General features: G+C 40.0%; 1 protein-coding gene across 1 annotated transcript in view; it reads right to left on the bottom strand.

The window, feature by feature from the left end:
* SLC45A4 (solute carrier family 45 member 4) overlaps positions 1–27,079 on the bottom strand; it is a 62,385-nt gene that overhangs the window by 14,547 nt on the left and 20,759 nt on the right. The window contains exon 2 of the mRNA XM_063406810.1: positions 21,195–21,813. Within this exon, the coding sequence (XP_063262880.1) occupies positions 21,195–21,438 (244 nt within the window). The 5' untranslated portion in view covers positions 21,439–21,813. The remainder of the gene's footprint in view (positions 1–21,194; positions 21,814–27,079) is intronic.

Below are 27,079 nucleotides of genomic sequence, written 5' to 3'. Positions count from 1 at the left end.
GCAATGGGCAGGAAAGTGAATTATCCAGAATTTCATTTTGTGTTTGCTCTCTAGATCTGAAAGTTGAGACGCGTAATTGATAAGCTCAGTCTGCCCAGTGAACCAAAACTCTGAAGAGCTCTAGTGTCCAGAAGAGTCTTCTCTCTCTGTACAGATTTAGGCATCACCTCTGATGTTTGTGCTCAGTACTGTTGCTGAGAAATCAGACTTTTGTAAAGCTCACAGCCATGTTCTACCAGAAGTTTTCCAGGAAAGAGTTTTCTGAAGCACTGAGCATGACCTCCACTGTCCCATGAAGTGAGACTTCAAAAGGTACCTCACAGATGCTCTTATGCTCTTCCTAAAATTCATCCTTCAAGCTGATAGAGTCTGCAGGACCTTCATAATTTCAACAGTAGTTTGCTTTAGTGCCAGACATTTTCATATAAATGAGAATATTCCAGACAGACAAGGAGAACTCCAACTCCAGAATACTATTCCTCCCTTAAAAGAGGTTGTTCTGTTTTTAGTATCTTGAATGTCTGCATACATGATATGCATATTTAAGTTGGTGTGCATGATTTGGCAGGAGAAGCAAAAAAAAAAAAAGATTGAAAATTAAAATACATAAAGAAATTGTATGTGTATATGTGTGTGTCTGTGTGTCTGTGTTTAAACAACAGAAACTCCCCTTCCTCTTCCAGAGGTTTTCTGCTTCACAAGAATGAGCTCCAAAAATGACACTTTATGAAAATTCTGTCTGCAAGGGCGTTAGAAATATGAGGAAAGTAACTGCATATCCTAATAGTTCCTTTTTCTTATATGCATGCTGCTAAACCTACACAATGTCACCATTTTATGCAATATTTTAAAATGGGAAGACAGTTCAGAAGGCAGCTGAGGCAGGAAAGACAACAATAAGCAGAAATGTAGAGACAGAGGGAATGTTTTGACACCAAGAAGTTCCTTCTGACGCCCCCATTCAGTGGCAAGGACTCAGCTGGGGGGTGTATTTTAAATAAACTTGGCTATGGTTACGTGCTGGGCCAGCAGCCCTGCAGCATCCAGCCTCTGACGTGCACAACAGATGCACGGATGCTGGCTTGGACTGGATTTCAAGGCAGCACAGCCATGAGATTGTCATCCATGTGACAGCCTGTCCACAACCTCTTACAGCCAAAAGTGAAATGTCCCAACTGCTGAGGGCTGCTGCATCCCCCCAGAACAGACCAAGCTCGGCTGGGACTGATTTTGTAGGGTCAGGAGTGGTTCCATGCAGGACGTGCCTTTACCAAAGGCTGCTGAGACTCACATGCAGGCTCAAAGGCCAAAGCAGCTGCATCCCATTACCAGTTTAATGCTGTTCCTTTATTTTGTCTGGAATTTTCCACCTCCACACTTGCCTTGCCAGGTAGCAGCTCTTACAGCAAACCACCATCCGCCAACTTGGACAAGCAGCCCGGTGGCCTCACGGGGGAGGAATAATAACTGGAGGATTATTATTTAGCCTTTTACTGACAGCTAATCTGAGGAAACACCGAGGAGGGAAAAAACATATTGGATAAACAAGGTTAGTATTTGTGGCGTGAACTGAATGTGGAGCAGGTCACAAGGCAGACTCAGAAGTCTCATACAAATCAGTGAGAAAAAGAGCAAAACACAACAACAGCTTCTGTTAGGAGTGACGACTGCCACTGAGACCCTTGTAATATGGCATTTCCCAGCCAGCTACAAACAAACAGGACACTGGCTTCTAGTAAATAAGGGTTTGTTTTTTCCCAGACAAAAAAAGTGCCCAACAATAGTGGGACCAGCACTGCTCACGGTTCACAGGAAATGCTCACTGTGTCACCATCAGTCTAAGGGCTGCGTGAGGTCACGAGTTACATGGAAGAAAGATTAAGTCCCATGCAGCAGTTTCTATTCAAAATCTCTTTTTGATAAGTTCTATTGGGGGAAAAATAGTTCTTTATAAGCTTAACAATAAGATCTGATATGGGAATAGGATGCTAAGGTCCTATTTTCATTTGTTAGAAATCATCACCTAGAGACTTGTTTATACACTTTAAATAAACACCATACAAATTTCTGAACGAACACAAGAAGCTGTCATGCCCTGCAAATGCTTTCTATTCCACAATTTCATCTTTGTATAAAATACTGCATGCTGCTAAAAATATTTCACATAGATCTGTTTAAAACTGCATTGCTTATACAATCTGCTTTGTTTAGACCATTTTTATGGAGTGTACCAAGCAGAACCAATGCTTGTCAAAAAGCTGTGAAAAAGTTCGAACTCTGGTATCTGTTTTTCATCTTAGACATAAAAATTACAGGAACCACTGCAAACTCAAGCAGTTTAGCTTTGGAGGAGCTATATGAGGAGTAGGGGTTTCAGAATAATTTCATAAATTCAGACAAATATGCATTCCCTTATATTTAAAATAAAAAAACCCAGACTTGCCACACATTTGTGTCTCCCAGAGAAACTACAAACAAGCTGCAATGCCTGTTTTCACACCATGAAACTTTGACAATATATTCTTTGCTTCTTGCTATCTCCCCTCAGATTTTAGGACTTTTAATGGCTTAGAGTGGGACCCTGAGCTGCCAGAGAAACCCTACCTGAGCCAACATATCTTGAACCAGTGCACTGGAATAGGCCTGACTGGTGGTCTGAGCACTACTGAGGTGCAGTCAGCACTTGTACACAGAGTTTGGTGCACCCATGAGAAGCCACATTCTAACTTCTCGATTGAAACACAAACTCTAACCAACAGGGAAAGGCTAAAAAACAGCACACTAATTTCTCCTGGTGCCCATTGCCATGATTTGAGTAGTGAGAGTACAAGATTTTAAGAAGGAAATAATTTAAAGTACTTCTTGAAATCAGAGTCTGTTAGCACATGAGAAAGCCTCTAATTTGCACCCCTAATGTGACAGTATCTTACAGCTGCTGGGGTGAGAAGAAATGAAGTTTCTATAGAACTTGATTTTTAAGTGAAAATTTTGCTTTTCATTCAGTGACTCCTGCCCAGCCTGTATAAGGCACTTGCTCGAGACATACACTTGTACAGACGCCACTTGCAAGAAGCAGCAAAAACCACAACACTGGTGAAAAACTGACCAATACTTGTGATCACAGGGCTCTGTTCAGTTGCAAGAGAGCAAATGGAAGAACTCAGAACAAAACTGTGAGGTTTTTCATTGCTGCTTAGCTTCCTACATTAAAATGATTGCCTGGCAAGCTGTCAGGCATCTTGATCAGTGTCTCAGGAACAACCTACTGCATAAACAGCAGCTCAAAACTGGGGCTTCAATCTTCCCACTGGTAAAATTCACATCCTGAAATTCCTCTTGTGCCTGTCGAATGAGAGCTCTTGTGCTTAGCCTGCAACATTCACGAGCTGTCAGCACATATCCACATCTCACAGGCAGGAGTATGTACGCTCTGCAAACCAAACAGGAACACAAACATCACCCACTTGCAAGAAGTCTCTCCCTCGTCCCCCTCTCTGCTCTTGTCAGCAGGGATGGCTGCACAAGGACTGGGATGCTGAGCTCTCATCTCACTCAGCTGCTCTGTTACTGCTCTGGATGATATACAGGGCTGCCTCCTCTGTGTAAATAAAGAATTTTTTGTGGGACACAAGACTGGAGGGATAAAAGCACAATTTCTCCGTTGGATGGGGTTATGGGCACTGAGGACAGTGATAATCAAGAGAACAAATAATTAATAGGGATTTGCAGAGACATATAAAACATGGCACTGAAAAAACCTGACATCCAAGGGCAAAAAGCAGAAAATTCTCTACAAAACTACCAGCAGAAATCAGCTGCAGCCACCCTGGAATGGTCAGGAAAAACCCAGAGGACCGAAGAGACACTTTGCAGGGGACAGGGCTGGGGCACTGTCTGTCTTCTAGGACAGGAACCTGCTTCCTGTGATATTCAAACCACCTACAGCACATTCAGGCCTTTAAAATGCACACACATTTCTGCTTTAGTCACTCCCTATCTTAAGTACAGGACTCTAGACAAAATCTGCATCTACATCAGAGAAAGGAACAAATAATTAATAGGAAAATGAAAATTATTACATTCAGTTAGAGATGTAGGAAAAAAGGTCTGACATTTCCTTAAAACTCGTATTTCAAATTTTAGATTTCCTTAGGAGCTGGATGTGAACAAGTCAACACTGTTACAGCAGAATTAACTTTCAAAAATTTGGAAACTGTTTCACACCATGTCTGCACCTAGACTAGAGCCATCCATTTTGAAAGACCAGCTAAACTGGTGATAAAAAAGCCCTTGCTCTTCAACAGCTTCAGTACAGAAATATTAGTGTGGTGTTTCACATACAGAGTTCTGGAGGTGTTTTTAAGCTGCAGAAGAGAAATATCTCCTTCTGGCAAAGCTATTCTGCCTTTTGAAACTCCCTATGCAATAGCCTGACAGCAGCAACCAGGGTGGGTTAAATAACACTTCTGGAAAATGGAATTAAGGAAATAAGTGACAGGCCTCTTAAAGGATTTCATCATCCAGCTCTCCCATTTTCTGTCTCTGCTCAATTATTGCTTCTCAGCCTCCTACAACTGTCCTCCCCTTCTCATATTTGGCAACTGTGGGAGTCGTCAGGGTTTCATTAAGCTCTGCTGCTGCACGGCTGCTCTGCCAAAGTTGTAGAAAGGTTTATGTGGCTTTCCTGACAATTTCTGGTTTATAACCCAGTTTTATGGTGCTGTGTCAGGAAAGAGAAGCGTATGTTAAGAGAAGTGAGCCAAAGGTATGTGTGGAAGGGGGAGAGGGGAAGCAAAAGCCTGGGAACAGCTGAGGTTTGAGGCATCAGAGAGAGAACACATGGGCTGATCTGCAGGCAGGCAAATGTGATTTTCCTTTTAGCATGATCACAAATGCTGTCAAGTATAGCTTTTAAAGCTTCCATTATTTATTTTAAAGTTTCTAACCCTCCTACTAGCCTACTTCCACAGAGGGAACCTATGATAATCCAGGTAGAACACTGTTTCTAGCTTACTGTCTTTATAACAATTCAGTTTCCTACTTCCTTATGCAATATTGACACATACGTCTATTACTTGATTTATTTGCGACTCCTGCTACTGCAGAGGAGGAATCAAAAGCAATGCATATGACCTGCCCTGCTCAAGAAAAGGCCAAATAATCAATTGCTATTGTAGATTTTTTTTTTTACTGTAGCTAATTAGCAATTCCAATAGGTTGCATTGAATTATATCCTTATCAAATTCACAGTATTTATTTTTGCCAGGGTACAGTGTAAAGTGCCAGCTTTACTTAAGACAGAAGCTGAACATTTTATGCTCAAACACTGAGAATGCCAAGCAAGCTTTCCCCATGCTGCAGCAGGAAAATAACTGACAAAAAAAGCAAGGAAAGACAACATTGCCAAAGGCTCCCATCTACTGCTGAAGCTGATTCACTCAAGTTTTCTAGATTATCTGTGCCATCCTTTTTGGCTCTTGGAAAACTTGTTTCTAACTTTTCTTGCTCTCTCACTGATTAACCAACATTTGGAAATATATAATTTTGACACTAATAAGAAATTTGCATCACAGCGTTTAACAAGCTGAAATGGAATGCAGATTAAATCTGATGCAATTTCCAGTGTTCTGAACCAGCAGTAATAAAAAGATTTCTTTTTAACCACCATTGTAGAGCAGTTTCAAGGGTATAACAGAAGTTTTTACATCAAGTAAAAACCTGAAAATGTTCTTCAGTGTTCCAGAAAAACACAGGTTGCGTTCTGTATCATAGAACCACCCAAGGCTGACTTCACAATGTCAGGGTATTTATTCCCAGCCTGTCTCCTGTTGCTGGCCAGTTAAGCAAGCTGCAGACACAGGACTCAAAGGTCACACACACAACATCAGCATCCATTTCCCTTCGCTCCTAAGTGTCTAAATGCATGCAGGCCCATGTATGAATGCAGCAATCAATGTGCTGTTTCACCACCCCATCCTTCCCTCGCCCTTATGGGATGTAATTAAAAGGCATCAGCCGTACGTGATGCCCCACTTGGGCTCGGCGCATTACGTAACGCTGCAGCACTTCCCGCTCCTCTGGCTGCAAGATTACACATCAATTACTGTGACATGTGTTGCCTGAAGAGATGCAGCATCCCAGTTTATCCAGAGCTCAATAGGGTTTTTCGTCACTGTTTCTAGAATATTGACAAATTTATAAACGCAGGACTTCGGCTCGAATTCCTTAAAAATTCCCAAACACAAGAGGTTCTTACACACACAACAGAAAATCTTTCAGCAACCTGTTCTGTTAATCAACAGTGGAGCTTTTGTTGCAGTGATTAACACATTAATACCCTGGAACATGAGCATCTACTTACATGGCTGAGTCAAATCCCAACCAAAAGCTCGTGTTAACCCCTAGTTTTAACTCCAAGTAGAGTCAAACCTGAACTGTTAACTCGGGGCATTTAACTCAGATTGAAGCAACCCTTTTATCTCCTAGAAACATCTGGTCAACAAACAACTTTTCACCCTAAGAACAAGTTTTTAATTAAAATCATACTGGCATAAGGGAGACTTATTCAATATGGGGCTGCCCAGCAGCTCTATGAGGCAGCAGTAGGTGCAGCCTGTGCCCTCCTTGCTCTGGTGCTGTTCTGCTCCACAGGGCAAGGAGTTTGTGCCCAAAGGAAGCTTTGAGTATCATTCCACACTGCTGTACCCAGACCTCAAGGGTAGGTGAAAGCCCGATTGACAGAACTAAGCAAGGGCAAGATGAACAGCAGGCCTAGGAGATCCCAAATGTTCTGGGACTTGCTCATGGCCCAGACTTTTAAACCACCATTGTAGCAAACACTGGGCTAAGAAGGCATCACCAAGATATTAATTCCTATTTACTGCAGCAGAAGTTTCCCCTGTGTGTCTGTTCCACCTCACCAATTTTCAAACCCTAGGGAATCATAAAGGATCTGGTTCACGCTGCCAAACAAATGACTGGCATATACATAGTCCAGTAAGGGATCTGCTCAGTGTATCCAGGAACAGAATTTGAAAAAGGAAGGCAAGCAGACCTGAGGGTAGCCAAAAAAGTATTTTTTTGTTGAGCAGGCAGCCAGACAGAATCCGGTCAGCACAATATTTGCGCCCTTGAATGGCAAGCAGCAAAGAAAACATTTCCAGCCTCAAGAGTAAAATGCAAGGAGCTTGTCTCTGCACATTGATAAAAATCATTCTTTCCTTGCCCAGTTTTTAGACTTGACCACATGCTTGGAAGTCACATGAAAACAGTGACTTAAGGAGGTGTTTTTTGGCCTGTGTACCCCTGCAGACACCATCTGAGAACCTTTTTCTTCCTGGGGATTAGTGACCAGACAGTTGATCTTTACATTTCAGCTGGGATCGCATTTTCATAGTCCTTTTAAGGGTCAGAAGGTGGTGCAGGCAGCTCCTTCTATAATTACCCTGGTTGACCCAACAGAAAAAAAATGTAATACCTAATAAATGTTATAGCTGCCCAATATACACTTTATATTCCAAAAGCCATTTCCCCCTCAAACTGCTAGAAAAGAAAAAAGCTGAATTGATCCTACCTACACTCCTTAGGCCATTGACATTATGCAGTCTCAAAGTGCTTTGCTTCCCTTTTCAATACTCAGAAGCCTCCAAAAAAAGGCACCATTCTCACGACAGGCTTACAAAAAGTGTATTGTTAATTGTTAGCATGCTGAAAAATCAATCTTCTGGTTTTTCTGAAAGCTTTTAGACCACAGGTTTGTTTATGACAGGAATAAACACTCTGGCTAGGATCATTTTGGTCACAACTGTGCTACTGGGAAGCTCTACCAGAAAGTCGGCACACAGTGGTAACACAGCATTTGCTTTTAAATTATTTGCTGTTTTAAAAGTGTTGCTGAATTATATGAATGAATATATAAAGAAATGCGCTGATTCTTCTAACTCATTATTCATTGTTTGCTTTAAAAATAAAAACTCAAATGGGCGAATTTTGCAAATAACCTATCCTAAGCCCCTAAAGAGAAACTGCATTCCTCTACGCAGTTGCCTTTATTGAGGTTAATTCCTCATGTGGCTACATCAAGCGGAACAGAAATCCTATTAGTGCTTTCCCTGACTGCCGCAACAAATGAGCAGCATGTTGGAGTTTGTAGGCACAGTTTTCCATCTACATTGCTCCAGGATAAACACTGCAGTTCACCAGAGGTTGTAACAATCTCTAGATATAATAACGAGGACTATCAGACAGAAAGTTTTAATCAACTGAGGATTTTCCCTGCCAAAAAATGTGGGTTTTCCCTGTTGCTATTCATGCCACCAACCACCTGCCTTGTGGTAAAGCTTTATAGAAAACCATCCTCTCAGATGAAATTTTGGGGCTGATTAAAGACAGTGTTGGTGGTTATGGAACCTGCCTCAAACTTTCCTAACTTTCATGTTTTGACTTGATCATTAACTTACATGAAACACATTCTATACATATACAGGGGGAGATTTAAAAGCAGAGCTGCTTTCACATTGAAGTCTTCTAAATTCTAATTAATAAACCCCTTGATCTTAGTATTTTGAGCTTGCAGGGTTATACTACAGGGTTGCTCTCAGGAAATTTTAGTAACTCGAGCAGAGTCTCAGGCATCACTCCAAATAACTCACTCACTGTGTCCCAGAGATGTGGTTACCCCACCCTCACTCAGCTGGTTAAAAATTATAAAACTGCATTTGTACGTGAAGGATCATGAGATCCATGGAGTCCTTTTGCTGCAAATAACAGGAATTGGTAGTCTGCAATAAAATGTAATTATACAAGATGAACAAGACTTCTTACTGCAGATCCTTAAATGTGATCTTTACTCACATGTATTATGTTGTCCAATCAGTGAAGCTACACATGGAAGAATAAATTTACAAATAAAACCTTAAATTAAACAACCAGAGCACATCAGCACAAAAGACAGCAAACATTTCCTTTCCAAATGTGCAAATTATGAGAGTTAGACCCCACCAGGGAGGAAGCAGAACAGAACTCTATTTCAACAACCAGACAAGTTTTTTTATTATACTGTTATATTGTTTATTATATTGAAAACCAGTTTTCTTTTATATCACTCTGCATATAATTTTTTCTTGCCATTTAAACTAATAAAAGAATGGAACAAGTTATATGTTATATATACATGTATATATTATTATATATGTTATATATATACTATTTATATATATATACAAGTTATATATAAGTTACAGGTATAGCAACACAGCATTATTCAGTCATCCAACAAAGAACCTGAATAATTTTTAAGATTCAAACCTGAATAAACTGCAAGATTTGGCAATCCTTTCATACCTGACAAAGTTGTACCAAATCCTCTCCTGAAGGTTACAGCTTAAAAACATTTGAAAACTTATTTTAAACACATTTGCCACATGAACAGGGTAGAAATACACAGTGCAGAAAAATAACCTTCCTCTCCAATTATCTCCATAACCTTTGGCACACGCTGACTGCTCTCCAGACTGATGGAGTCCCTGGCACAAAATTTATGACGTGCGACTTTGACTACCTCAGAGAAGGGGGAGCACTTGGTAGACTACTGCTTAATTAAATTACAGAGAAAGAATCACCCTCAGCCTTTTAACTAATTACATAATCTTATTTTCTCATGCCATCCTCAAATATCCTGAATGCTCCCCCATGCACTTCTTGAGCTTCTCCACTGTTACACAGCGAGACCCACCAATTGAGGAAGGGGTGTCAACCCTGCTGCTCACCACAGGTCTAGCCATGACCTCTGAGATGTCAGCCAGTTTGGGCTTGAAAATGTGCTTCTGGCATAGTTCTGTTGGTTGTAACAGAAAGGAAAGAAAAGAATTTAAGTCCTGTTTTAATTTCATATAGATAACAAAGTTTCTTTCTGCTGTTATTTAAAGTCAGTATTAAGTAAGCATTATTTGCTTTGTGTTAGAGGTAGGTTTAGGTTGGATATTAGAAAGGAATTCTGTCCTGTGAGACCCTGGCACAGGTCACCTCAATCCTGGAAATGCTCAAGGCCAGGCTGGAAGGAGCTCTGAGCACCCTGGGATAGTGGAAGGTTCTCTGCCCATGGCAGGGGTGGAACTGGATGGTCTTGAAGATTCCTTGCAGCCCAAGCCATTCTTGGGATTCTACGTTATAAAGGCATTAATATCAGAAATACTCAAACCCTTTTTGCTAAAACAGCACATGTAGTGCAGAACCTCTACAGAGGTGATGAAATGACACCAAAGTTTAACAACCAGAAATTTATTTGTTTAAAGTTTTGCTGAATAATGACTTAAGGGGAGAAAAAAAGAGCAAAGCATAGTGCATCTGCTCCTCTTTTCTGCATCAGCTTGGAAGAAAACAGGAGATCAGATATTTCAGTGACATCCAATCGCTGCATAAATTGTTTAAATTGCAGCTGAGCATGATAAATAATTATTTTGAAGTCACCTGATGCAGTCCATGTAAGACAGCAGGTACGCCTGTAATGACTCTTCCTTGCCAGAAAATGTCTGGCTTGGTAGGACACTGACTCTGACTTTCCAAATCAGGCAAAGAAAACATAATGAATACCACAACTGTCTCCACTACAACTAATTACCCCAGTAAACATTTATCTAAATACCCGAGACACTTTGGTTTTAATTCATGAAGATTTTTCCCAGAGTGCCCGAGTTTAATACTAATTTTAGAATATGTAATTTAATATTTATTTTCCTGCCACCTACATGAACTTTCAAGGGCATGAACTTGATCTCTATTCTCCAAAGAAATACTTTGCTTTCCAGAAGTGTCCAGATATAACATTTGTAAGAGGTATTAAAACACTTTCAGATCAAGAGCTCATTTAAAGCAGGATATTTTTGGAATTTGCAGATTATCCTGGGGGGGGTGTGAGCTCAATTCTGATAGACTGAATTATTGAAAGACCATTGTTTACAGAGCAACACAACCAATAAAAGCAGGAAATTCATGTTTTTATACAGCCAATACAGAGAACACATAGAAAATGATTCAGCTCAGTTTATCACTTGAGCCAGAAAAAACAGACACTGGGATTTAGGGGAGGATAGAAATTCAAGGTGAAGATGATCTGAGCAGAAGTTATACAAAATTTACTGGCATAATAAAAGCTATTGCACTGCCTCATAATGGGACACTTGCCAGAGACAAAGCTGATACCAAGGACAGAACCAGGCCACTGTAGGCACTGAGCCTTTCTGTTGGTCCTTCCCTGTATCAGCACCTCCATTGGGGAAAAATATTCTTGCTCTGGAAGTGTGTTAAGACATTTTTGAGCTGAATGTGGAAGCTCTCTCCTCTCATGGAGCAATCCCAAAAGCCTGGAAAGATGGCACCTAACTTTGCTGTACAAAGCTGTAGCCCAGCAGTCACCATTCCCCAAAAAATAATACAAACTCAGAATCAAATTCTTCAGTTTACATGCTCTGCATCTACTACACTGCAAAAAATCCACATGGAGGCTCCAGCTGAAGTTCACCAAATGTTAAAAGAGTTGGGTTCATCTATTTTTGGAAAAATCTGCATCTGTGCTGCTCTGTACCCAGCTACTCAAGACTTCAGGGAGAGGAAGATGTTTACGGAGCTACATGAGCTATTGGAGATTTCTCCAAACCAATGCAGACATAATCCATAACATGGATTTTCCCTATTTAGTTAAATGGACTTATATTAAATATTATCAAACTGAATCAGTAGCACAAAACATTTCCAATGATTTCCTGCAAAACAGCCTGCAGGAAGTATATCTGAAACCTCTTCAACAGTTGTTTGGTGAAAAGAGGATGATTAAATGGGGTCCCAGAGGGGCATCACAACAGACTCTTGCAACAGGCACACAGGAGACTGAGGGGAACAAAACTCAAGGGGCTGCTGCTCTGACAATCCTGTATTAAAACATTACATGAGTTGGCCTGCTGACTCTCTTTTCATTTCCAAAGTGCCTTTAATTCTATTTCCTTGAAGAGTAAGACTCCTGTTCACTAAGGAGTCCCCAGCTCTTCCCTTTTCATAACCTGTCTGACAGTCCACACTGAGCAGAAACCCACTGAAGTAAGCTGTGTGCCAGTTCCAATGCTAGCCATGCAAATCTCAGTCCTGTATCTGCAAGTCACTGCCACCAGAATCCCATCCAAGAGCTGAAAGGTTTCTTTTTCCAGTAAAGAACAAGCAATTGCTGCTGGAAGATTGCCCTGGTGGCAATTCCTTTGTAATAAGGAGCATGGAAGCACTATTGTGTTTCACCTGTTATTGCTATGGCAAAGCTACCTCTCAGTCAGAGCTGAGGGTCAAACTCAAATTGTGAGCAGAAAAACTCATGCATGTACATTCAAGGCTTCTCCTGACATCCTGTTCCAGATGAGGGTGTTTAGATAGAAGTAGAAAGAGATGTTGGGCATGTGAGTGGAAAGCAGATTAGGAGGAAGGGTTTAGGCTCAGAAAGACGTTGCATAAACGTGTGTTTAAAACTACTCAATTTTAGCACATTTCCAGGAGGCCAAATTCTGTCCCTATTTCTACTCACAGGGCATCTTAGTAAAAGTCCAGGGATCCTGCAGTTCCTTTATTCCCATCTGTGCCCATATCTACTCTAGAATTGCCACTGAAGGCAGCAGAAAGGCTTGCCTTGAGTCTCACACCAAGGTGGGCCTGGTATGTGTGAGGAAAGAATTTCAAGTCAATTTGTGACCCAATGCTAAGAGAGATGTAAAAGCCCTGTTTACAACAGACTGAAAAAAGAATTTAATGCCATTGGCTGATATGAAAATTAAAAATTTAAAAATTGCTTTAACTTAATATGGTCCCCTACCCAGTTCACCACCATTAGCTTCTCACAGTGATTAGTCCTTGTTTCTGTGCTTTACTACATCTTTGGGTGGGAGAAAAGGAATTTGGGAAAAGGGGGAGCAGAGATCTCAAAGTACACCTAAGTCATGCCAAACAGTTTAGCCTCTCCTAATCCTTGGCTACTCCAGATAAAAGGTAGGCAGCATGCTGGACAGGAAATACTTACAGGTAGAAAGAAGCAACTACATGTCATGGGTTAGCACTGGCCAGATGTTAGTGCACCCATGAATATATGTTTTTTTCTCTAACAACTCCTGTGGGATGTGATCAGGAACAGAGCAGAGCAGGCTTAAATCTTGAAAACAAAAAAAAAACCCACCAAAACTTTATTAATTACATAAGAACAGGGACAGAAATACTCTTAAACACACACAGAGACAGAAATAAAAACCTCTTAGAACATTTTCTTCTCCCAGTTTCTACCTCCCCACCCATCACTCTTCACAGACCAACCCCTGGGTTTTAGATCAAACAATCACCACTCAAAAAACAACTAATCTTCAATTCAGCAAGGGAGAGAGGAGTCTCTCTCGCACCACAGACTGTTCTTCAGAAAACACGGGTCCACCCCTTATGTGTTTCCATGTCACCTATAGCACCGCTCGGAGAAGTCTGCTAAGGTGACACTCTCTTTTTCCTATGTCCAGCGCTCTCACCGCTGTCTCATAGGCCAAAACTGCATACAGGGCTTTTTAAGGATGCTGCATGCCGAACTCTCCCCCTTTTCACCCAGGGGCCGGGGTTCCAGGAGCAGGTCTGCCCTGAGGGCAGAGGGCACCAACCTCACCCTCCCCCTCTTTTCTCTGCTCGCTCCAACTCTTCAAGTGCCAGTCACTGTAGCAAAAGCAAGAGGCAGCTGCATCCACCCAAAAATGCAGTTTATGTTCAAAAGAGACTCAAGTTCAGTCCATGGCTGACATTATGCAAGAGAATTCCAGCTCCAAGGCTACTCCTCTCATTCTTCCATCGAGTTCCTTCCAATCATGCTTTATCATCTCGGTCCCAGGCCGCTTCCCTCTCTCCGAAAATCACCAGTCATGAGAATTAATGTCTAAGAAAAGTTTCTTTCTGCCAAGCAAGGGTTAACAGTTTCTTCTCAGCAGGGTGCTGCAGACAGAGGCACTCCCAGGCTCCGCAAACCCCCAGGTGGCTGAGCACTTTCTCCCGGAGTTTGGGGGGGAAGGAGGGGGGTGAGCACACACAGAAGGCACTTCCACAGTTTTCCACCCCTCCATCCTGGACGGGGCAGCTCAGTTCCAGTCTTGTCCTCTCTCTTCTCCCCCCCGGGCCCTCCGGCTTACCTGAGCCGACCACGTGTTTCCCCTCCCCCACCCAGCCTCGTGGCCGGGCGGGGGAAGGCCTCACACGTCCCTCTGCTGAAAACCAGGATCCGAAAAAAGAGGCCGAGCTCCCCAGACTCTTGCTTTTAACTCTTTGTGTCCTCAGAGGCGTGTCTAAACCTCCGAGTGACCAATCCAGGTGTTAGCAGAAAAGCTGATCACTGATTGGACTGCCCACATCTCCCTGGAAAATTTCACCTCCCCCCCAACCACGACACTACATAAGGATAGAGATGTACATTTCCTTCTTAGAGAGTGATTATTTTTGGAGGCTTCAAGCTCTTCTGACAAATTACAGACTAAAATGTCTGTTGCCGCAGAAAAAAAGTATTTGAAGAACAGAAGTGACAATAAAATCAAAAATTGCTTTTAATCCTCCATTCTTTGCTGCAGCCTGCATTTTTACACAGTTTGCTTTATCCTCCACTGTGCTGCCTCTATGAGCCCACAGTTTTCAGACCTGTTCATATTTCTTGTGTCATATACTGGTTACTTGCTCTAATCTCAGACCACACAAAGTCTTAAAATGAAAACTTCTGATGATTCAAAGAGTGTTCACTCAACAGTTTTTACTGTGAACACTCTTTATGCTAGGGGAAAAAAACCAAACCACATTAACATTCCCACAGTACACAGTTAAAAGCTCAAGGAATTCTGTTAAAGATTTAGAATGGGGAAAAGCAGCACCATCACAAGTATGAATCTTATTTTAGAAGTAGTTTCTCCAGCAAGCCTTATTCAGCCAAAAAAAAGGGAACAAAAAGCTACCTACTGGTAAGTAGTAATAGGAAACATATTTCATGCTATGGGAGAAGCCTCTGAAGCTATTTGCACTCAACTTCCCTCTCCTAGGAAGGCTTTTCAAACAAACTCCCAGTCTGTAGCACCCTAGAGCCAGCAGGAATCCTCACATTATCGAGCTGAAAATCTGCCATGTGTTATCAGTGGTGCCTCTGAAGGCCAGACTGAGTGTTACTTAAAGAAAAACAGAACTTTGATATAAAAAATGCTGTAAGGAACAGCTATTGCACAACTGCCAAACCACATGGCATTTGCCTTCATATGGAAATAAAGCACATGCTCCTAACTGCCCCCAGGATTAAAAATCTTAACAGTTCCACGGCATCTTTCTTTAAATGGGTTTTAAATATATCTTTAACCCAACCTTCCACTAAGGGCTATCTGTGTTCAAAATCTGTGCTGCTATTGCTTCGAGGTCAAAAGATATTTTATGTAACAGTGATACATGATATGAAAGCCTGACTTGCTTGTTAGTTTAAAAAAAAGTACAGTAAAATTAGTCTTACACAACCCCTTACTGGGCATAAAATTAGTCAATAAGTAAAAAAAAGATGGGTGGGGAGGTTTTATAGAGCAATTAACATGTGCCTCAGGCACAGTATTTGCAGTCTTATACATTCTACCACATGAGATGTGAATACAAACTTTACATGATCTTACAGACTAACTCTAAAGCTAATAAAGGTTAAAAAAATATTTAATTGTTTATTATTCCAGGTTTTCTGGATACACTGTATATTCAATTCTTGCCCTCAGGTTAGCTGTGTGTCAGCCCTCTCTTGGGACAGGTCAGCTCTCAAGCCATTAATTCCTCCAAAGAGAAATTCAGATCCTTCAGTTCACGCTCAGCATCAAATGCAGCCATGCCTGAGAGCACGAAGGCAGCTGGATTGAAGAGGAATTTAACTTTGGGAGTCAAAGGACAGCTTATAGCAACTCAGTTTCTTCGTGCTAAGACAAGGTAGGGTAGGACACAGCTGAAATGGAAGATGCAGCTTTGCAGAAAGGCAGTTAAAAATACATAACCTTAATGTAACCTCTGGCAGAAATGAGGAATAAACTCAACTACTCCAGCTGAGCTGAAACAGAGTCAGTGCTGCCTTGTGTTGAAGAGCTTCCTCCATCTGCAAGAGGCTTTCCAGCCACTCAGCTCTTTTTCAGTGGAATTATATTCAGCCTCTAACAGCCCATCCAACTCTTTGCTCCCTTCTTCCCCAAGAGATCTTTCAGGTTTTTAGATTCCCTTTGATCTCAGGCTTAGCCTTAGGAAGGATATCTGCTTCCACACTGAATTGAGTCAGCAATTGATACCTTAATTCCTTTGAAGAAACAGACCTAGAAGCCAATTCATCTGTAACATTTCATGCTTGGTTTCTAAACACATCTCCATCATCTCCCTTTACCTACAAGCATTCTTCTCAGGCAGGTATCAACACTGCTTTTCAATGGGGAGAGTCACTACTGCAAACTAAACCAGTTTGCTCTGGAATATTGAATCTCTTCTGCATAATGAGTTCTCAGCTGCCACCGAGATTTCTCAGAATCAGCAGTTTGAATTATTGCTTAACACACTTTTTTCATCCTGGCAATTTCACATGAACTAGATTTCAAGACCCTTTATGCACAGTCTGCTAAGCTTTAGGCTGGATGAATTTTGAATGTTAGAGAATTATTTTTTTATGAGATATTATATCTAAATGCTTTAGCTGTAAAATAACAGCCCAAACCCCTGAACAGCTTTCCTAAATATATGAGACTAGAGCAACTACAGCTTTTGCTGATTTGAAAGGATCTAATGAGAGAAATAATTTCCAAATAAAAATAATCTATAGTATTCTACTCTGTGTAGCTTAGCCTTTCTTTTTTAGTAAACTCTAATAATTAGCAGTGAAATACTCAATTTTCAGAAATTCTATTCTTCAGTGTTATTGCCTAAAAACAGCACTAATGCTCAGGGTTAAGCTTAAGATGACCAACGTCAATACTTAATGTTACACTAACCAATGTTTACTACAAGAACCCATTAACTCTCACAGTGAAACAGTGATGCCATCACAGAGAGGCACTCAGGTATGAAATGCATAAAAACCACAGCTATTCCTGCAGCACACCAGACAAACATCCCCAAATTTAAGTGACATTATAAAGGTAAGCAGCACATGTAAAGTCATTTCCCTTATGTCTCCTTATGAAACTATGTAAATGTACATAGATACTTTTAAAGAGAAGCAGTGTAATATATTTAATTTATGCAGGGGAATGAGGAACAGCCCTGGTGCTGACAGTCACTTCTGTGCCTATTAACTATTCATAAAAAACTCAATAGCATTGAAAGAGCCTTTGAAGCAACAGTAAAGGCTTGACAAAGCTTTTATCATATTAAATATAAAACGTGAAATTTCATGTTTACAACTACCACTACTCATTAGTCAAACAGTGAGTTCTTCATGCTGAAAGCAGCAGCCACCCCAAGCCACAAAATACAGATTTTTTTTTCTATAGTCCTAACAGGTACATGGATCCCACCTTTCAGAAGAACTACAATGGATTTACATCTTACATTAAAACCAAAATTTTGTTTGAATAACAGTAGAAATAATCCAAAGCTACCAAGTTATGTATTTATTGATTTATTTACAGAATTAAGGTATTGATTTCACTGAACAAGTTTCTTCAAAAAACCTTCTCCAAGTTTACACCACACCAGTCTTTGGTTTCTCCTCCTTTGCTTTTATTCAAGCAAAATTTTGTGCAAAATGATTTTATCCTGTATCCAGATCTTCTTGTGAACTTATGAAATGGGGATGATTTTAAAGACTTAATCCTTAGAAGCAAAGTTTAATGATGAAAGAAAATACACTGTCATTTATAAACAATAGCAGGGATTTTAATTCCCTCTCACAGATAAGCAGCATTAAGTGCCAGATGTTTCAGAAGACAAAGGCCTCATCCTGCTCCTATGGAATATGTGGTTATGTGCAGGGGAAGCAAACAGCAGTGTTAATACTCAAGAATAACATGAATCACTCAGTTTCTCAAAACCCTTGGACTCATGAACAAGTAAAACTTAAGTTCTGAAGGTGCTGAAAGCTTATTTTCTGATAAATATTAATGCTGGCTGGGAGAAGCTGCTTATTGAAGAAGTCCCAAAAAGGTTAATGGAGATTTTTAGAGATTATAACTTCTGCTAGTGTCAATATAATTTCATCTGTACTCCAACTGGAATTCTCATATTTGGCATTATTTTACATTGTTTGAATTCTCAACAAGTTCACCATTTCATTTTGAATTCTTAAACTGCAGATACTAAGAAATTAAAGAGCAAGCTGGAATTCAAAAAAAATTCCACCTTGTAATATATATTTGGCTTGTACTTGTTGCTAGGCTACTAAAGCCCAGTTATGACTACAAGGCTGTTATAGATTTGTAGCTGCATTTCTGACACAGCAATGTAACATCAGTTACAGCAATAAAGACAATGATTAAAGCCAGAAATCAGAACTTCTTTCAGTAGGGATGCAGTAACCTGTGTGCTTCAGCAGCTTTCCAGTTCACAGTATGCACTGAGTCAAGCAGCTTTCACTGATGCTTTCAAGTTCTCTTGTTCAGATTTTAGAACTTCAGGAAAATTAAATCCAGTGAGTTCAACCACCGCTGAACTGGAAAGGGACCATCTGAGTGCCCATCTCCTTCAGCTGATAAAATCTTATGGGTTACAGAACAAGTAGGACAGGTTGGGCATCTGCCAAATCAGAACTACGCCTCTGATCCAGGGTACTCAAACTGCAAAGAAAAGTCAAATACTTCCAAGCAGAGAGTGTGTAACACCACTCGAATGTTCCTAAAATTTTCGTGGTGGTATCTGATAAGAATCTCAGATTATTTCAGTGACCAGAGTTTTCCCAGGTACAGAAAAGCACAAGCACACACTGTAAAGTTTAATTGTTAATATTCAACACACTCTGTGAAGAGTCATCTTTCTTAGGATACCCAAAAGGCTTCTTGTTCTTCAGTGCATTATAAATTAGTTAAGTCACCCCACTTCCCCAGGTGCCAATTCTCATATATAGTTTCTCGAGCCAATTTAATCTCACAGAAACTGATCTTTGCTTTTACCAAAACATGAAGCAAAGGGAATATTACACCAGTTCCACAGCTATATTGCAACCCCCTCCAGTGAGGAATAAATATAGCTCATGCTGAGGCCGACAGATGTTGAGGTTGATAAAGGTAAACAGAACCATGTAAGAGGTAATTAACAAAGAGGCCAGACAAGTCACCCGTGAATAACTTAACCCTTCAGTGAATCCAACATTGTTTTAGCCCTGCTGAGGGCACAGGAGCCAAGCAGAAAGATTTCAATTAGCTCCCAAAGCACTGACATTTGTACCTTCATTTCTTATCTCTGTGGCTTGGAACATCATTTTTGCATCCCCACAGACGCTGACATCATTTTGTCAATTTACAGCTTTTCTACAAGTGGGAGCCTTCTTCTTCCCTTCCCCCAAATCCCGATGTTATTTTGATCACTGGGGTTAGGGAAGGAAGGGAAGAGGTATTTCTCAATTATCTGGAGGAAACAGCTAAAAAAACTCACAAAAGAAATGTAAACTGCAAGACGGGTCAGTAATTAAGAGAATGGTTTATTTATGCTGTCTGACCTTACCCTATGGTAAGGTAAAGTCAGCTTAGCCAGCTATACATTTTAATCACCCAAATGCCAAACAAAGCAAACACGTCACTTACAAAACCAGGGATCTTCTCCACACAAAGCAGGATGCAAGGTTTTAAGTTTAGGGTAGACAATTACTGAATCAATGCTGCCAGTACAAGGGACTGAAGTCTGTAATTCTCAACTTATCCAAAAGGGAAAACCTCAGAACAAGTTCTGAACATTACAAACATTTCTAGATGAAGCTGCATGTGTTTTATTTAGCAAGTCAGGTTGATCAGAAGAGCTTTTTTTGGAGCTTTTTAGAATCTGTTTTAACTATGCAAACAATAGATCCCTGAAAACCATCTGATGAGCTCTGAAAATTAATATTTTCAGGAAAACATAGAGGCTTAACTCATCAGCATCTCCCATGGCACTAACGGCACTGATTATTCACTCCATTTACTCAAAATAAACCAACTAGCAATTTCACATGAAAACATTTTTAACTGCAGAAAGACTGCATGAAAGGACTTGTACATCACATGCTCACAAGCTGAATCTGAAATGCCTTTTTCTCATGTCAAACAAAAAACCCCCATGTGTTTCATTCAAGATGCTACCCTGGAAATTTTTAAACCATGTTGTAAACAGTATTCATTGAACATTCTGATTTAGTTGGTTGAGTGCTTCTGTTTGGCCACAGCTGAGCAAGCTGTAAGGCACACCTGCACAGGTAAGCCAAAACAAACACATAATATACAAATATATAGACAATTATACAGTACACACACAGTAGGTTTATTCCCCCCTCAGTCTGACATTTCCATTCCATGTCATGCAATCTTTTCTGATATATGATTGACAAATTTCTGTATTTGATAAAGGTAATATCAGATACTTTTAATAATGTAAGCAGTTTATTTCAAACCTAATGACAATACTCACCATGAAATTTAACACTGACTGCCCCTATTCCAAAGGCTCATTATCACTCCCCTCATTATCATCTAAGGCTATTGGTATCATAGTTTATTCATGTGTGTCCACATGCTATAAACTGAAGATTAATCACACAAAACAAGAGTCTCTAGTGGTTAGAAAGAAATGTAGTAGTTCACTGGAAAAAAGAATTTATTTAACTGTTTAGAGATTCTAAAGTACTCTAACCTGAAACATTTCTCCATAAATTAAAAAAAATGCTTCACTGCAATTCTTTATAACCCAATACTGTTTTTAGTTCCTAGAACACTTACCTTGTAGTACAGAATTTTAGAATTAAATCAGGTTACATTTTTTACAGAGGGAAGCAATATTAGAAGATGACTGCATGTAGAAGGCCATTTAAACATGATCAGGCACGAATCTGTGCTACAGACAATAAGGAAAAAAAACCGAAATCCTTTTTACCTTGTGCACCTTTAGTTGGCAGATGCATCTTCCCTCTTTGCCTGGCTTCAATCAATGCAAAAATACACAGAAAGCTTTGACTCACAGAAATGAGAATTACTTACCAATTTGTAACAATACAGGTGTTACCAAAGCTGTCTCCATGGCATAACAAAATTCCCTGCCAAACATTACTGCACCATGCATCACCCACAGGCGTATCGGTATCCGGTCTATGGATCCTTCACTGATGGTCTCCTCCCTGCTTTCACTCTCCTTGTTTTCTGGTTTCTGAAGCTGTGCCACAGGCAGATCTTGAACTTGCATAGATTCCGAGTCAGCATTCTGAGGAGCCATTTTCATTACCATAAAAAATATATATATTTGTTATATCTCTATAAATAATACTACCATAACTCCACAAACAAGTTAGGGTGTCTTCTCTTTCAGCTTCTGTTCCTCAGGCAAGTAATGCTCATATTCCTCTTATACAAACAGGTGTCTTGCAACTTCTTGTATAGATACGAGACATTAAGAATGAAAAGCTATTTGGTAGGAATTTCAACATATGGCTTGCTGGTTTACTGTGAGTTAGAGTTAAAAATCCATAATTGCCATTCAGTTAATACCAGTTTCATAATTATTATTGAAGAAGTGCTGAAGTTGTTATTCGTGCTACACAGAGGTGGAAAGGCGACACAAAGAGGTGCTCCACTGTTAATCCCCATCGAGTGGCTGATTAATCTGAAACAAAAAGCAAGCATTTAAAAATTTCAATAGGCTTTTTCAGGATATTGTGTGGCCCCCCTTAACCATATAACCTATTTCCTGCTTCATGCTTTCCATTGTCCTTGCCTAGCATAGGGTCCTTTATTTCACGTTCCCTCCTACCTCTGCACTTTCCATTGAAAAGCAGTTGTGCCTTGTATTTAAATGATGCTTTACTGTACTCCAGTTCCTCTGGTTTGTGGTCCTACACAAAGCCCCAGAAGAATTTCAGGGTACTTATCCAAGGTCCTCAGAACACCGAGCACAAGACTAAATTCTGGGAAATTTAAAGCAGGTTGCATTGCAGAAACAGCATAGGATATTCCAGTTCTATGCCAGGAAGATGATTCATCAATTACCATGGGCACACAGACATCTCCATTTAGACTTTTGGAAGTTGCAACTTACTTTGCAGTAACTATTACACTATTTTATACTGAAGATATTTATCAAGGAAGCATGAGCAAACTAAGCTGTGATGAATATAACTAAGGATTGATATTTTAAGTATTTAAACTTTAATGAAGTTTAAACACAGCATATGAATTAATCTTCTTTCTGCACACAAGACCGGAGCATCTTACTCCCACATCCTGTGAGGCTGCTGAAATTTGTGAAAGAAAGCAGAATGGTACAGTATCTTCAACATTAAAATTATTAAAATATATTCTAACCAGGTAAGACAAGCTTCTTCTGTACCTTCCCCTTCTTTGTGCCATAGACAAAATCTAAGCAGATGTACAAATACTGCACCATGCCAATCCAAATGTGTTTAAGCACTTAGGAGAAGAAAACAAAGCATCTTATAAAAAGATTACATGCAGTTTGTATTAGAAGGATGCATATTTACATCTCTGCACACAGGGTGACTGAGCTGTGACCCCAGGACCAAACCCCTCAGGGACAGGGTTCCATGAAATGCTGGCTCTGGCAGCAAAGCTGGCCTCAGTAGAAGTCCCCATGCTGCAATTCCCTCTCTTCAGTTGCTGCAACAAAAACTCTTTGTGGGCTTGAGCACACAGCAGATCATTAAGTGGTGAGCCTAAAACTGAGCCTTACGAAACAGATGTCATGTTTGGTGTTCAGTACATGACAAGAGCAGCTGTGTTTCAGTGTGACCTGAGACACTGTTCTGCTAAAAGTGCATCATGAGAACAACTCCTTGTGCACTCCCTCCTGCTGACGCCCTCCTCCGAGCTGTTTATGGCACAAATTTTGTTCTTCAATTCAAAAGCATCTTTTTTTGGTCCATGTCTTTTCTTCTTCCAGGCTCCTCAAGATTTCTCACATTTGATCACCTCAACAACAAACTAATATAAAATTCAATTTTGAGCTGGACAAGCCTTTAAATTCCATGAGAAAGTTAAAATAACTTACTGAACTAGTTCTATAAACCAAGTTTTAAGTTCAAGTTTTTTTCTATGAGCATTAAATAGCTCAGAATAAAAAGGACTTGGAAAGCATCTCTACCCACTCAGAACTAACAGAAATTAAGATGTAAGTAGTTTATCATAAATATAAAGTACTCCGTGTATTAAAAAAACACATCCACCTTACATAACACAAGTTCTGAGTGAGTAAAGCCTACAAAATACATGTTCCAGAGTAGGAGCAATTATTTTAATTACAGACTACTCATAAAATGTTTAACTGCTGGCAGACTCAGGCATCATGACATTCACTAGAATTTGAAAGTACACACGTTAGCTCTTATTACCCAAAAATCAGCAGAACATGTATGTTGTATTACAGACCAAGGGTCATGGATTACTCTCCTGCACAGTGTGGCTTTAAAGTCTCTACTGTTTTCTCATGCCTGATTTCCCCCCCTGTGAAGGATTTGATTTCCTTTCTGTAAACATCTCCTTCCATATGCAATTCCAGGGTGAGGCACTGAGGAGAAGACAGTTCATCACTCCAGAATATTCTGTGATGCACTGGGGCAGCCTGCACATGGCCAGGAGGATGACACCAAGCCAGGAGCATTTGTCCTGGGAGAGGATAAAGAGGCAGGACAAAAGAGGATATCTGACATTTAGTCCATTTGAGCAAGGCTCTTAAGGGATGACTGAAAAAGATATTTCTGAAGTGGAAGATGATGGGGAGTGATCAGATAATTTAAGAGCCAGGAATAATGGGTGGGAGATGGAGGTAGACTTTGAAGCTGTAATTGACACAGATAAGAACAGCATAGTTTAAACATGCCAGAAAAAGCAGTTACAGTGTTCAAGTGCAATAGGAGGAGGCACAATCGACAGGTTTTATCTAAAAGAACAGAGAATTACTGTTCCATTATGTCAATTTTGTGGTAAGCATAATGCTAGACTTCCTGCAGCACTTTCATCTGGCTCCAAGTGCACGTCTCATACAAAAGCCAGAGAAAAACAAGAGCCTCAGAAAGATCTTCAGTTCTTTCCTGAGCCCTGCTCAGTTGTGTTCATGTTCATTTTAGACTGATATATATTCTGCTACTGCTTTTTCCTAGTTCATTTTGAATTTGGCAAGTTTGAATAGTGGCATTCTTTCTTCCCAAAGAGGAAGACAAATTCATTTACCTGATGGAAGTAAATATAACAGAGGCTTTTATGAAGCAAAGAACTCTAAAGTAAATGGCACCTGAAGAGAAGCTGGATTAAAATACCAATGCAGAATTCTCTGATGTCTGCATCCAGGACTAATTGTTTTTCATGGCTGGTTTTCAAGGGCATTTTCATAACTAACAACAAATAAAGCAGTAGAATGAAGAATTTCATCCATGGGAAGAGACTCCTGTTGGGCATTGTACACAGGTTGGGTGTGAAGAGAACTTAAAGCACAGAAATATTTCTGATCTTGCCAAGTGTTTATGGGAGGAGGGGACTGATGACACTGGCTCTTTGTCAGCTTAACTGCACATTTTACTCTGACCTTTGGCCATGTTTTAGCAATGACAAAAACCTATAAAGCAATAGTTAATATTCCAACAAAACAGGAGAGTAATATATTCCAAACCTAATCTGTAAGCAACATTTTTTAAAGCTTCTCAAATTGCTTTTAATCTTATCTGTTATACTTTTACTACCTACGTTCCACTGAGGCACAATATGACCGTGTCACACACAAAACACATTACAGGCTTGACAAGTCAGTAATCCTGAGCCTCAAGTAGGTACTGTTCACAGACAGAGCCTGTGAACCATCACAGAACCAAAGGAAAATCACTGCCTTTCCTCACATGAGCCAAAGAAGAGAAAGCGTTATATAGGTCATATCTGTAGCCCACAAAATTCCATGGTTTTCTTTTCCCTAGGGAGCACTATGATGCTTATGATGCACAAAGAGCTCATGCTGCACAATTATACAACATGATGCCTTGGGCAAATGACTTCTATCACACATCTCAGGGTGTTTGTAAGTTCAGGACTTGGGGTTTGACAAGCAGTGTTCCTGCATTTGTGATGCCACCATCTGGAGGTCAGCAGACTGGTAGTACACCCATCAATACCAAAATAAAATGAGGTTAACAGCGATCATGCCCAAATCTTTTAAGACTGAACTATTTTTGATGCATATTTTCAGATCTCTCTTGCTAACAAGGAATTGGAATGCACTGTTTGACAAGTAACTAGAATTTCTGAACCAGTGCCAAGGCATATGACTGTAAGCTCTGGAGTACACAAGACGTTTCAGGTAATCACACACATATTTTTTTGAGCTGTAATAAAGCTTGGCAAGTAGAAAACAGTTAAATGGATACCATGAGAAGATTTCAAATCTTTCAGAAGGTTTTCTGTCTATAAAGCCATAGGGCATTATTTCAGGTATTTATTAGTGTAAGAAACAATCTCAGAAGAGGTGGCATGCACTAATTTTAAAACCCAAGACAATAAGAAAAATAAGCACACCATATGAAAAACTGGATTGAGCAAACTGAAAATGACGGAAACACTTCTGCCCAAGCACTACTAAATATCTAAGGAAAAAAGGAGAGGACTGAACAGAGGTAAACTCCCCCTTATCTTATCCTCTTCTTTGAAGTTTATTGCATTAACTTCCAGTCATTTATGTAGTTATCTGCTGTCTTTAAGATCTGCCTCTCCCATTATCATGACTCTCTTTTACATGCAGGGATAAAGACTGACCAAAGTTGTCACAAATCATGAAGAGCTGCATTCAGTTCTGTTCACAGGAATTATTTTCTAATGATATTGGAAATATCATTATTATAATTATCATAACTCAAAGATTCTAAGGTTTAAATGAATTTTACCTTCTTGATGCAGAAAGGAAGGATGAAAAGATACCTTGAGCCATCATTGCATACAATGACTTTTCCTTGTTTACCACTACCTTCAAAAGGGAAAATAGCTACGAAGCAATGAATCAATTACTACAGAATTTAAATAGGCTTTAATAATTCTGGTCACAGTTGTCATCGACACATTAGGACCTGTCAGTGATCCATTCTGCTCAACACATCAAGAAGCCCCAAACAACAAAAAAACCCCTAAGTTAACTGTATTTCTTAATTAAATATTCAGATGCTTATTTGGCAAAAAAGACAGTGCAGAAGCTGCCAGTCTAATAGGAGAAGATTTTCGTTCCTCCCAGAGCCTTACAGCTTACCCTCCCCCGATGCTTCAATGAGTGCATCCCACAGACATCCATGCTAGCAACCACACTATTTCACCTGTGAATCATGTCAGGCTGACAAGCCTGTAAGTGCCCAGTCATTCCATTTATTTGTCAAATACTTTTCTGCCAAGTTGGTTTATGCTCAGGTTTTCAAGTAATCTGACCATATCTTGAAGAGTTATCTACACTGATTTAAGTTTAGCTTTAATATTAACATTAGAAAGAAAGGCATTCTGAGTTTATCTGTCTTTTCCTCAGGCTAAATAAATGTTTGGCTGAGCACTTCTACTGCCATGTTGCAGACAAACATCACTTACTACTCCTTCCAAAATTCAATGCAAAGTGGACATTGGGTTCTGCTTCAGCATCTCACTGGCTTGTGAAAGGACACATCGTACGGGCTTGTGCCTTTTCAAGAGTAAAATGGATTTTGTCCAAGTATAACTGCTGGTGTTTTGAGTTCAAGTGCTCTGTGCTCCATCACACCAAGAGACAAAGAGAATGCTGCTGTAAAACAGCAGTTCTTAAAGCCAAGGCTGACCTTCAATCCCTCTGCAAGTGTGGCTGCACCACCTTACAAAGTCTTGTCCATTCTCAAAATACATTAAAAATTACTCTGTAAGATCAG

This window comes from Prinia subflava, chromosome 1, assembly GCF_021018805.1.
Source record: "Prinia subflava isolate CZ2003 ecotype Zambia chromosome 1, Cam_Psub_1.2, whole genome shotgun sequence".
Lineage (NCBI taxonomy): Eukaryota > Metazoa > Chordata > Aves > Passeriformes > Cisticolidae > Prinia > Prinia subflava.
This window is presented reverse-complemented; position numbering and strand designations above follow the sequence as displayed.